General features: G+C 41.7%; 1 protein-coding gene across 4 annotated transcripts in view; it reads left to right on the forward strand.

The window, feature by feature from the left end:
- The first annotated feature begins 2929 nt into the window (after positions 1 to 2929).
- CAMSAP2 (calmodulin regulated spectrin associated protein family member 2) overlaps positions 2930 to 12889 on the forward strand; it is a 120896-nt gene continuing 110936 nt past the window's right edge. For 3 of the 4 annotated variants that reach the window (XM_033195820.1, XM_033195821.1, XM_033195823.1), the window contains exon 1: positions 2930 to 3313. In XM_033195820.1, coding sequence (XP_033051711.1) covers positions 3175 to 3313 — 139 coding nt within the window. In that variant the 5' untranslated portion in view covers positions 2930 to 3174. The remainder of the gene's footprint in view (positions 3314 to 12889) is intronic. The other variant, XM_033195822.1, reaches the window with a different exon arrangement.

Below are 12889 nucleotides of genomic sequence, written 5' to 3' on the forward strand. Positions count from 1 at the left end.
GAAGACCTGTGCTTGAATTTGAAGCCAGATTCAGATATGAATCAACCATGAAATCTCGGCCATGCCACTTAATCTTTGCAATTCTCAGTCCTGCATCTAGAATTGGAAGACAATAATAATTCCTACTTCATAAAATAGATATGGAAATTAGTCATCATATGAACATGCTGTGTGAGCTGTTATCTATATGTTACTTTTATTATCCTCCATGTGATACAGCAAAGGGTCTTCCTTGCCCATGAGAAAAGCTCTATTAATATTAATTAAATTATTGGAAAAATTACATCTACCACCCTGTGGCATATTATTCTTCTCACATTCTTTTCATATCCCACATTGTTAACAAGCCTTATCTGTTGTGCCCTGCTAGGTTTAAGGAGGAGTGTTTACAGGGATTAAACAGAAACAAAGGGACCTGCTTTTTGATGGAGCTGCCCTCTGCCTTTCCTAGTTGTGCAAAATAAGAATAATTAAATTTTTTTCTGAGCCTTAGTTTTCTCATCTGTATAATGAAGATAATACAGGATTTTATAAAGGTTAAAATTAAATAATGCTAGCACTTTGGGAGGCTGAGGTGGGAGGATCCCTTGAGTCCAAGAGTTTGAGTCCAGCCTGGGCAACATAGGGAGACCTCATCTCTACAAAAAATAAACAAAATTAGCTGGGTGTGGTGCTGTGTGCCTCTAGTCCCAGCTATATGGGAAGCTGAGGTGGGAGGATTGCTTGAGCCCGGGAGGTTGAGACTGCAGTGAGCCATGATTTCGCCACTGCATTCCAGCAGGGGCAACAAAGCAAGACCCTGTCTCAAAAAATAATAATAATAGGCTGGGCACGGTGGCTCACACCTGTAATCCCAGGGCTTTGGGAGGCTGAGGTTGGCGGATCACCTGAGGTCAGGAGTTCGAGACCAGCCTGGCCAACATGGTGAAACCCCATCTGTACTAAAAATACAAAAAATCAGCTAGGTGTGGTGGTGCACACTTGTAGTCCCAGCTACTCAGGAGGCTGAGGCAGGAGAATTGCTTGAGCCTGGGAGGTGGATTGCACTGAGCTGAGATCTTGCCACCACTCTCCAGCCTGGGCGACTGAACAAGACTCCATCTCAATAATAATAATAACAATAATTTTAAAATAAGATTAGATAATGTATTAAAATGAGATGTGAGGAGCTAGTGATTTAAGTAAGCTCAGTGTGTGTTAACTTTGATAATATTCACATGTAGTCCATTAATTGAGCAATTATACTATGGGGCTGGGTACCGTATAGGTGCTGGAGATATACCATCATCATGTTATCAATGGGAAAAACAGACAAGTAAAGTAACTGATGATTGCCACACAATGTGACAAATACTACAACAGAATTAAAAACAGGGTGCTCTGGGAACAATGAGGGAGGCACCTATGTGACAGCCCTGACTGGAAAGTTGTCAGCAGCTATCAGGGAAGGCTTTATGGAGAAAGTGACTACTGTGGAGTTTGAAGGTGCAGTAGGAGTAAGCTGGGTGGACAGAGGAACCACCCTGAGCAAGGAGGTAGAGATCTGAGAAGGGATGCTCACTAAAGAAAATAGCAGTTCTGACAAAATGAAGCTATAAAGGCCTGTAGATGCCAGGTCACAAAGGGCATTAGCTTGCTTTGTGAAAGAATTTATGCTCTTTTCTGAGTGAATGGGGAGGCATTGATGACTGTGTTCCCATCCCAGAGATAAAATTTAAGTGGAGAGCACTGAGTAAAGAAAATAGCTCGATATCATGAAATTAACACAGGTTTGGAGCCCCCACAGATCCTCAGTGGATAAGTTCCATGTATGACCTAATCACCTCCACCTCTCTTTCGTGGACAATCAGCAATGACATCTACCTCGCGAGGGCTAAATGAGATAGTGCAGGTCAAGTTCGCTGCTAAGTGTGTGTCATATAATGAGCATTTTAAATAAATATCAACTCTTTTCTATGAAGCACTAAGTAGAATATGAAAGCTATTGCCAGGCCTCTCCCTCCTCCCTGTCTTCCTTTTCCACTCTCAGCAGCGCAGGCAGCAGCAGCCAAAAGCCAGGGACGTGGAGGATGTCCACTCAAGCGAGTACTCCAGAGCGATGATTAAAAGGCAGCCGCCCCGAATCCCGGGCGCGGGCGGGGAGCGAGGCTGGGCATGCTCAGTGGGCCCGCGACTAGAGGGAAGCTGGGCGGGGGCGGGGGCGGGGGCGGGGGTCGGAGCCGCGCGAGGGCGCATGCTCAGTCCCCGCATCTGCTCCTCCATCCAGTGCCGCAGCCGGAAAACCGCAGCGGCGGCGGCGGCGGCTGAGAGGGAACGATCCAGCGCGCTGCAGAAAGGAGGGCAGGAAAAAATTACAAGGACATAACTGATAAGACAGGAACTGAGAGCTTGGGATTCGCGGCCTCTCACTGGCCACCACCTTCGCCGTCAGCAAGGGAGGAAGACCCGGGAGACGGCAGCGGCGACGGCGGCAGGGAAAGGAGGAGACGGCGACGGGAGGGAGCGCAGAGGAGGGGACGGGTCGGCGGCGGCCTGCGAGCCGCAGTGATTTTGACATTTTCCGCTGCTGCGTCTCCCGCGGGCCGCAGCCGGGCTGCGCTGGGTGGGCCACCTCGCCCTGTGCTTCGCCCTCGTCCTGCTCGTCCCTCCGCCCACCCGGGGCCTGAGGGGTCTCCCCGCTCCGAGGGAAGGGGAGAGGGAGGCGAGGGCGTGCGGGCATCGCGATGGCGGGGACATTTTCCACAACGTGATTGTTGAAGGTTTCCCCCACCCCCCCTCCCTTAAAATTCCGGGCCCTTCCAGCCTCCACCCTCCCCCAAGCCCGTGTGACTAAACCGAGACAAAGGGGAGGCGGCCTCGCTCACACGCGGGCTCGCGGGGCGGGTGGCTCGGAGGGGCGCGGGCGCGGGGCGGACCTCGCGCGGACGGACGGACGGACGGACGGAGACGGCGCCGCCACATTCCTATGCCCGGGAGCGGCGGCAGCGGCGGCGGCTCCCGCGGGAGGCGGCAGGCGCGCGGCGCGGACAGCTGAGCTTCTCCCCCGTCGGCGCCCGGGCGGACGTCGCCCGGGCCCCGATGGTTTGAACTGCTTCTCCCTCCCGACCCCCGTGGCGGCGAGGCCACGCCATGTGAAGGTTAGGGCCGGGACATCCCGAGGAGCCGCCGTGAAAGATGGGGGATGCTGCAGACCCCAGGGAGATGAGAAAGACGTTCATTGTTCCAGCCATCAAGCCCTTTGACCACTATGATTTCTCCAGGGCCAAAATCGCCTGCAATCTGGCCTGGCTGGTGGCCAAAGCCTTTGGGACAGGTTAGTGGTGTCACCCCTTCCCTCCCCTCTTCCTCCTGATGTGGTCCACATCCTGGTTTTTGTTCCCGATTCTCGAATGCCTCTCCGTGCCTGTCTTCTCGTACAGGTTCAGGGAGATGATGGGAGGCTAGGAAGAGAAAGAAAGGAGAAATAAGGAAAGCAGGTTTGGTCTTCAATGAAGGGCACGTGAATGGTCAGGTGGGATTTGGCCAGATTCCTTTTATTGGATGGCAAAATGTTCCCCCCCACCACCCAGTGAGCAATTTTATGTTTTTACATAGAGTGGTTTTAATTTGTGGTATTTTCTTCATTGTGCTGCATACATTTCTGTCTCAGTCATAATTGTGATTACACCACCAAGAAATCTGACTTGGTTTCTTTATTATTGCGAGAGGGTGTATAGCATAGTACTGTATTGATTTTGACATTTGTAATGATGGCTGCTATTCAGGCTCCGTCGGATGTAAGGTGGCCTGTGTCGAGTGCAGTATTAATTTTTGTTGTCATTCTTTAAGGCTGTATCAGCCTTCTGCACACATGTTAAGTTCTTACTAAATCAATTATTTAAAACCAGTGTTCAGTTTGCTGATTGTAGGGTGCTGTTTTCATTTCATAGTATCAGTGAGGCATATTCTTTTTTCCAAATGTATTTTGGCTTCATAAATTAAAAGAAACAAAAACTCCCCACTTTGGGAATTTTTTTAATAGAAGAGTTTTTTGAAGGCATGTGCTGTTGACACAGAAATTGTGTAGTGCAGTAGCAGTTAAACACTCCCTCCATAACCCAGTCTTTGTAAAATAACAGGAAAAGGGCCTCCCGTTGTGATTCTTTAGTGTTGCTTTAGGAGCCCATGTTGTGAAATGCTAAAAAAATTAGAGAGTTGCTTTTCATCGGAAAATGCTTCTGTAATTTGATAACTTTTAAGAGTAATTTTACAAGATTTCTATTCCCTAGTTAGTGAATTTTAGATACATGAAATATTTGTTGAAAAGTTCCTTAGTACTCACAAATTTCCACATGTTAAATATAGGGTTTTTTAGGGGGGTGGTGACTAATTTCCAATTTTAGGACTATGTAATGTTTTGGTAAATGGTTTAGTTCAGTTTTATTGCTTAAACTTACACACAACTGAGTATCTTCAGGACTTACACACCCTACTTAAATAGCAGATTAATCTCAGTGTTTGGAAAATTATTTGAATTTGTTTTTGGGGAAACTTCCCATTGGTGTGATTTTATGTTTATGGCAGCCTTAATTTTACTTGAATTTTCATGCTTTGATATTAAACTGGCATCAGGAATAAATGTAATACATCCTTTTCAACTAATTTATATTTTAAACATCTCTTTGAGATTAAATGTCTAGTGTAACTCATAGGAAGAAACACAAACTGTTACTGCCTTTATATAAAAACGTTCTGGCACCACTGATAGAAGCAGTGAGAATAATAGATGTATTTTGGTTTTAACTTAAGCAGCACACTGAAGCTAGTATCTATTTGGATGGCAAATGAAGGCTATTTAAGTGCTTAGAAAACATGGAAAGAGGGAAATTTACATAGTCACCTATGTGGAAAGGTAGTATGTATGAAGTGGAAGGCAAAGGGAATGAGAGAAATATTTTCTTTCCATCTGGAATTGAGAGGATGCTTATAGGATACAGATGTCAAAATTTTGCCGTGCATACACAAAAGCTTCCAACTAGAAAATGGCCTACTTTCTGGATATGTGTCAGCCAGGTTGGTGGATTCTAGATCACTTGAACACACTCAACACACCTGAAGAAGAAAGGAAATGAAGGGAATCTAGTATCAGTGGAATCTGATGTCTGCCGCTGGATGCTTTGCATTAAGTTGTACATTAGGGATTCAAAACAACTCTGATGTAGGTAGTGTGTTCCCCATTTAAAAAACAGGAGGAAGTCAGTGCATAGAGAGGTTAACTTTACTACTATCACAATGTTAGTAAGTGGCAGAAATGAGTTTTGATTTGAGGTCTGACTCAAAGGGTAGTAAGATATTGGTGGAGGTGGAACACTCCTGTTAGATACCCAGCACTCTACTTCATTTATTCCTGCGGCAACCCTGTAGATACTGTTCTCATTTTGCAGATAAGGTAACTGGCTCACAGATTAATTTGCACAAGATTAAACATCTGGCAAGTGATGTATTCTGCATGTCTGACTCTGAAGTCTTTGCTTATTACTCTATATCATTCTGCAGAGTAACCGTTTTATCTGCAAGTGTGAAAAATGTGCACATAGTACATATTGAAGTCTAGTATTTTTTTCTTTAAAAATTGTGCAAATCTTAATTCATTTTCTGATAGATGATATTGTTGGCTGTTACATTTGCCTTGGCAGCAGTTGGAATGGATGAAAAGACCATATTCAAATGGGATGAAAAACAAGTTTAGAAGACCTTAAGTGACTTAGTAACAATATATTAATACATTATTAAGAATGTTCTGTTTGTCCATTTTGTTTATTCTTTATCAATAGTCTTTCAAAGCATAAATTTATATGGAATGAATAGAAAAAAATTAGGAATTTTTTTAATGTAAATATTCTTTATTTGCTGCCAATACTCTTATGCAGGAGAGGTTAATAGATAGCATTTTTCAAAGGTATTACATAATTATATTCAGTTATTCAAAACATTAACCCAGCTTTCAAGTATGATTTACTAAAATCACTCCTTTAACAATGACTTACAGGGTCTTCAGGCACTGATTTGGTGTTTTCTGTTAGAAACTTTCTAACTTTTGATGTACTGAAAAACTAGTCAAGTTTATAACCATGTGTTGTAAAAGTCATTTAAAATCATAGCTAGAAATAAATTGTGAGCATAGAACGAAGTAATTGAACTTAACAAACAAACAAACAAAAAACACAAAACACTAATGTTGTAATACCTAGAAAGCAGATATGGAATATTTACTTAATTTGAAGTCTTGGGAGCCTTGAATCATTTTCTTCTCTTTACAGTAGTATTACAAAAGTATTACAAATAGTACAAATTTTAAGAGTTTATTTTGTGGAAGAATGCAGGTACAGGTTTGATTAAATGAAGAATAAGTTTTTATAGATGAATTTGAAACAGTAAATAGATAATCCAAATTGCAAAGGAGGAAGTAGTTCAACTATTTGTGCCTTTTCTATATTTGAAGAGCTTAACCCATTTAAGCAAAGATTTTACAGAATTTTCTTTAAATGTTCTGTTCCCTTAAATCCTTTGCGGAAAATGGTAGGTGCAAAACCTCTTGTGACACTCTTGAATTTGGAATTCAAGGCCCACTTCCTAGTGTCAGTTTATCACTTCACTCTTCTCAACTGTTATTTTCCTTTATATATACCATTTAGTTTAGTGATATAAAATATTTCCTATTATAAATATACCTTGTTACATTACTTTGTCTATCTTAACAAATCTTGCTGTCAAAGTCCTATATAAGGTCTGACTCTTGTGCATATATGAAGATTGTTGAGAGCAGTAGGTAGCGTTGTGGTTAAGAGAGACCCGTAGCAGAGGGGCCAGTTTGGGACATTATTGCAGGAGTCTGGGCAAAAGATGAGGTCCTTTATCTTTGACTTTGTAGTCAATAGAATAATTTACTAATAAGAAAAAAGTTCATGAGGTCTTGAAGTAGGGGGGGTATGATAATGAAGCTGCTAATATAGGCTGGGCATGGTGGCTCATGCCTGTAATCCCAGCACTTTGGGAGACCAAGGCGGGTGGATCACCTGAAGTCAGGAGTTCGAGACCAGCGTGACCAACATAGTGAAACTCCGTCTCTACTAAAAATACAAAAATTAGCTGGGCGTGGTGGCAAGTGCTTGTAATCCCAGCTACTCGGGAGGCTGAGGCAGGATAGTCACTTGAACTCGGGAAGTGGAGGTTGCAGTGAGCCGAGATCGTGCCATTGTATTCCAGCCTGGGCAACAGAGCGAGACTCTTTTTCAAAAGAAATAATAATAATAAATAAAGCTGCTAATATTTATTGAGCTCCTACACTTTGTGTCAAGCACTTTATACATACTGTATCATTTAAATCCTTATGACAGCCTTTTGAGGTGGAACGGTTACTTATTCCAATTTTACTGATGAGGAAAGTGAGGCCCAGGGGCTTAGGAACTCTTCCAGAGTTACCCAACTAATGGAGCTGGGGTCTGAACCCAGGGAATTTGACTTGAGCCTGTACTTGTAACTACTGTTCTCTATGGGTAGAAGTCAAAAAATGGAAATGAGGCAAATGATAGAAAAAACGTTGCAGAGATTTAATCTCTAGTATTTCGAAGTGACCGGGTACATGGGAAATGGTTTGAATGAAAAGGGAATGTGTAAGAGGATGAGGTCACCTGAGGTTTTAAGAAGGATGAGGTACCTGAGATTTTGAGATTTGGTGACTGACAAGCTGAACTGTGATGCCATTGACAGAGAAAAAGTGTAGTAACACTGAAGCCCTGGAAGGAGAAAGTTTCAAGGAGAATGGTCTGATTCAACAGTATCAAATCCTATGTGTTTAAGCTATGCCTTTCTTTTAAGAGTTTATACTTTAGTAGGGGAGGTATGATAAATGTATAACCACAGTAGAGTTCAGAAATAAGAGCCGTATAATTGGAAATATGACATTCAGAGGGAGACTGGTGGTGGTAGGATGCAGTGGGGTGGCAGGGGAGAGGCCATTTCCAGCAATCAGTGGTCTGTGAAGGAAGACCTCTCTAGTGGAAGTGGTATTTAAGCTATAGGCTGAATGGAAAGTAGGCATGGTAGATGGAGGAAATGGTTTGTATGTAGGCATGGAGTTGTGAAACTCAGGTAGTGCTAGTGAAACAACGTAGACCGGATTGATTGGATGAGGTTTATGTAATGAAGCAGTGAGACAGCCAGCTTGAAAGACAAACAGACAGAATTATGTGAAGGGTGAGGTGAAGGAATTTGGTATTTATTTAGTAGTTAAATTATCCTAAGCACATTGGATTAAAAAGAAAGAAAAAATACTATTACATGTATTAAACATGTACTTTGTGCTAATTATTATTCTAAGCATTTTATATGCATTTATTTTAATTCGGAGAATGAACCTATTAAGTAGATATTATTTTATTTCTTCTAAGACTCTAAAACAGGATTTCTCAACTGCAGAACTATTGGCCAGATAATTCTTTGTTGTTGGGGGCTGTCCTGTGCATTCTAGGATTTTAGCAGCATCTGTGGCCTGTATCCACCTGATGCCAGTAGTGTTCCCTATCTCCATCCCTACTCCTACCCCAGCTGTGACAACCCAGAATGTCCCCAGACATCTCCAGATGACTCCTGGGGAACAAAAGGAGCCCAGGTTGAGAATCACTGGTATCAATATTATAAGACAACTATTGTGATCTAAAAAGGGTTTTTTTGTACATTGAAGTACAAATTAATTATAAGACATACTGATTTCACAAATATTCAATTTGAAAATAAGAATTTAGGAAATACATGATTGTTCACCCTTTTTAAAATAAAAAATGAGAGATTTAGAGGAGTTAACTAACTTGCCCTTGATCATACAACTTGTAAGAGGTGAAAACAAAATTAGAGTCTAAGCCTTTGTGATATTGAAATTTGTATCTTAACCTCTGAGTTATAGTCTTCCTGGATTTTTAGTAAAGACGGGGCTTTGCCATGTTGGCCTGGCTGATCTCGAACTTTGGGGTCAAGTGATCTGCCTGCCTCGGCCTCCCAAAGTATTGGGATTACAGGCGTGAGCCTTCGTGCCTGGTTGATGATGATATTAAAATAGATTGTTGACCATGTAAACTTATTTCTAATTTACATGTTTTATAGAATTTTGTCTCACAACAGATTTTGAAACAGCAGAAATATTTTCTATTACCTACCCTTTAAAAAAATAGATGCTAGAGGTCTTTATTATAGGTTCTTGAAAATTTATTAACAGTTAAAAAGTTTTTAAAAATAGGTATACAGGTACGGATTCAAAACTCAAAGGTATAAAAGAGTAGATCTTGTGAGAAGTCTTCTTTCCACCTGGACCCTGAGCCAGTCAGTTTGTTTTAAGCAAGATGAAATCATCAGACAATTTGTTTTAGGAAATCTCTTGGAATACACTTAAAAATGGTTAAAATAGTGAAGTTTATGTAATGTATATTTTACCACAATTTTTAAAAAGATGTCTTGGAAACAGTAGAAAATGAATTGGAGGAGGGCCAAGAGTTGTGAAGGAGGAAACCAGTTGGGAAGTTATTATGGTTCAGGTGAGAGATGATGGCGTCTTGAATGTGGATGGTAGTGGTGGATATGGAAAGAAGTGGATGAATGTAAAGGATAAGACTTGGTGATTGATTGGATATGTGGAAGAAAAGATGAGATTTTGGGAAGTGTTAAGATTGATTCTATTTTGTGAGAAAGGGAACAATGGAAGAGGGCCAGTGTGTGTGTTTAAGAGAGAAGGGGGAAAGAACCATATTGAGTTTGAGGAACATGTAAAATGATGGTGTGTGCATTAGGCCCGTGGAAATTCATGTATGGAGCTTAGAAGACCTCAGGGATGAGAGTTATAGGTGGTAATTAAAAAGTAGGTGACTACCACTCACTAGTCACATTTTTTTTTTTTTTTTTTTGAGACCGAGTCTCGCCTGTCGCCCAGGCTGGAGTGCGGTGATGCGATCTCAGCTCACTGCAAGCCCCGCCTCCTGGGTTCATGCCATTCTCCTGCCTCAGCCTCCCGAGTAGCTGGGACTACAGGTGCCCGCCACCACGCCCGGCTAATTTTTTGTATTTTTAGTAGAGACGGGATTTCACTGTGTTAGCCAGGATGGTCTTGATCTCCTGACCTCATGATCCACCCCCCTTGGCCTCCCAAAGTGCTGGGATTACAAGTGTGAGCCACTGCGCCAGGTCTAGTTCCTCTTTTTTTAGAGATAAGGTCTCACTGTCACCCAGGCCGAGTGCAGTCATGTGATCATAGCTCATTGCAGCTTCAAATTTCTGGGCTCAGGTGATCCTCCTGCCTCAGCCTTTTGAGTAGCTGGACTACATGCCTGGTTAATTTTTTTGAAAATATTTTGTAGAGAGGAAGTCTCACTATGTTGCCTAAGCTGTTCTTGAACTCCTGGATTCAAGCAGTCTTCCTGCCTTGGCTTCCCAGTGTTGGGATTACATGTGTGAGCCACCCCATCCAGCTGACTGCCAGTCACTTTGGGGGATAGTATGGAGAAAGAAAGGACCCAAGACAGGCGAGCCAGCAAAGGAGCTAGGCATAGGGTAATTAGAAAGAAAACCGGAGAATGTGGAGTCTCAGAAGACTAGGGAAGAGAACATTGAGGATGAAGGAATATGAGGTGTAGATGAGAAAGATTAATCGAGGACTCTCAAAAAGATCCATTAGATTTAGCAACAAGGAAGTTATTGATGATTTTGCTGAGAACATTTTGAGGGGAATGTAGAGACAGAAGCATGACTAGGTTTAAAGTAAATGGGAGATTGTATCAGTTATGCTGTCCTCACTTGTAGTAACAAAAAATCCACCTCAAATTGCATTTGTACATTGTACAAATAGTAAAGAGGATTTATTGTTTCTGAAAAAGTCCTCAAGTGGGATGGGCTTTGGATTTGATTTGATCGGGGCTGTAGCTTCATTTCTCTGTGATTCTTTTAGCTGTGCCTTTGTTCATGTGTGGATTTCATTCTTAGGCTCTCTAGTCTCATGGTAGAAAATGGCTGTAGCAGTTCTAGATCTCATCTCTATGTACCACACCATTCAGAGCTCTTCTCTAATCACTGAAAGTTCTACACTCTTGTCTTGCTTTAAAACTTTCTCTTCAAACAGAAGGATTGATTATAGAAAATCTCAAATATATACAATAACAATAATCTTTCATGTATCCATCATCCAGCCCCTGCCATCATCAACTTATGGCCAATCTTGATTCGTCTCTAAACACTCCCCATCACTGCCAATTATTTGAAACAAATTCCAAACATCGTGTCATCCCATCTATACACATATCAGTATGTATTTCTGTAAGTCCACTCCCTTTTTAAAATGTAATCATGGCACAGCCATCACAGCACTGTTGTAATCATAGGATTCCATATCATCAAATCAATATGAAGATTTCTGATTGTCTCATAAATATTTTTTATTTTTAAATTTATTTTATTATTTTTTTTTTGAGACGAGTCTCGCTCTGTTGCCCAGGCTGGAGTGCAGTGGCAATCTCGGCTCACTACCAGCTCCGCTTCCCGGGTTCCCACCATTCTCCTGCCTCAGCCTCCCAAGTAGCTGGGACTGTAGACACCCGCCACCGCACCCAGCTCATTTTTTGTATTTTTAGTAGATACGGGGTTTCACTGTGTTAGCCAGGATGGTCTAGATCTCCTGACCTCATGATCTGCCCACCTCGGCCTCCCAAAGTGCTGGGATTACTGGTGTTAGCCAGCGCGTCCGGCCAAATATTTTTTATTTTACAATTTTATTTGTTCTAGTCAGGATCCATCTAAAGGCTATACTTTGCAACTGGTTGATGTCTCTTTACATTGTTGTGTTTTCTTTTCTTTTCTTTTTTTTTTTAGGTATATATGACCAGAAGATTTTTTTTTTTCTTAATGTATAGGCTCCCATCTCATTTTATCTTCCTTGCAATTTAGTTGTTGGATAAACCAGAGTATTTGTCCTATAAAGTTTCCTACAGTTTGGAACTCCATGATATTAACAAGTTTCTCTTTGTCCTCTGTATTCGTTGTAAATTGATAGTTAGATCTAGAGGATTGATTGCATTCAGGTTTGATTTTTTTTTTTTTTTTTGGTATACTTTATAGGTGATGTGTACTTCTACCACAAGATACTTAATGTCTAGTTTTCTCTCTGTCATGACTTCTGTGTTTATTAGCTGGAATGCTGTTTTAAAAATAAATTTCCCTTTATTATTTGATTACCCTGAGTGCTGTGTGGGAAATTACCTTGATCCAATGGTAGCCTCTAAGTACATGCCATACAAAACTAGCCTAGAGGTCACAGAACAGAAAGCTTACAGAACAACTTAAAATGCCCAAACTGTGTGATTTGTTAAATCAGTTTTTAGAGAGAAGCAAGAGGAAAGAGATAAGATGAGTTAAAACACTTAGGATGGGGTGCAAGCAGGGAGGAAGGACCACACTTCCTGAATCCTGCAGTATATACATTTCATATGTCCTCTCTCTACTACATTAGCCTTCTATGCTGATAGTGTGGTCACCAGGACCAGAACTGAGGTTTGAACAAAGAGGCCCACAGAGACACAGGCCAGTGCCACACACTTGCTCTATTAGACATGGGACAAGGAAGCCTGCCACAGCTGTAGCTTACCATAAGCCATGGGCTTTGTTCCTTGGGCAGAGGACACATGGGCCAGACTGCTCATCACCAATGGGTAGCTGAATTAAGGACTCATGAATATTGTGCTCATGTGTTCATTGACTCTTGTTGTTTAGTGTCATGCATATTTACTATGTCATGAATATTTAGTACTTAGTATATTTAGTGTATCATGAATATTTAATACATAGTTGCCTCATAAATATTAGGTATCTTGTTTTT

The sequence above is a fragment of the Trachypithecus francoisi genome, unplaced genomic scaffold (assembly GCF_009764315.1).
Source record: "Trachypithecus francoisi isolate TF-2019V2 unplaced genomic scaffold, Tfra_2.0 Lachesis_group5, whole genome shotgun sequence".
Lineage (NCBI taxonomy): Eukaryota > Metazoa > Chordata > Mammalia > Primates > Cercopithecidae > Trachypithecus > Trachypithecus francoisi.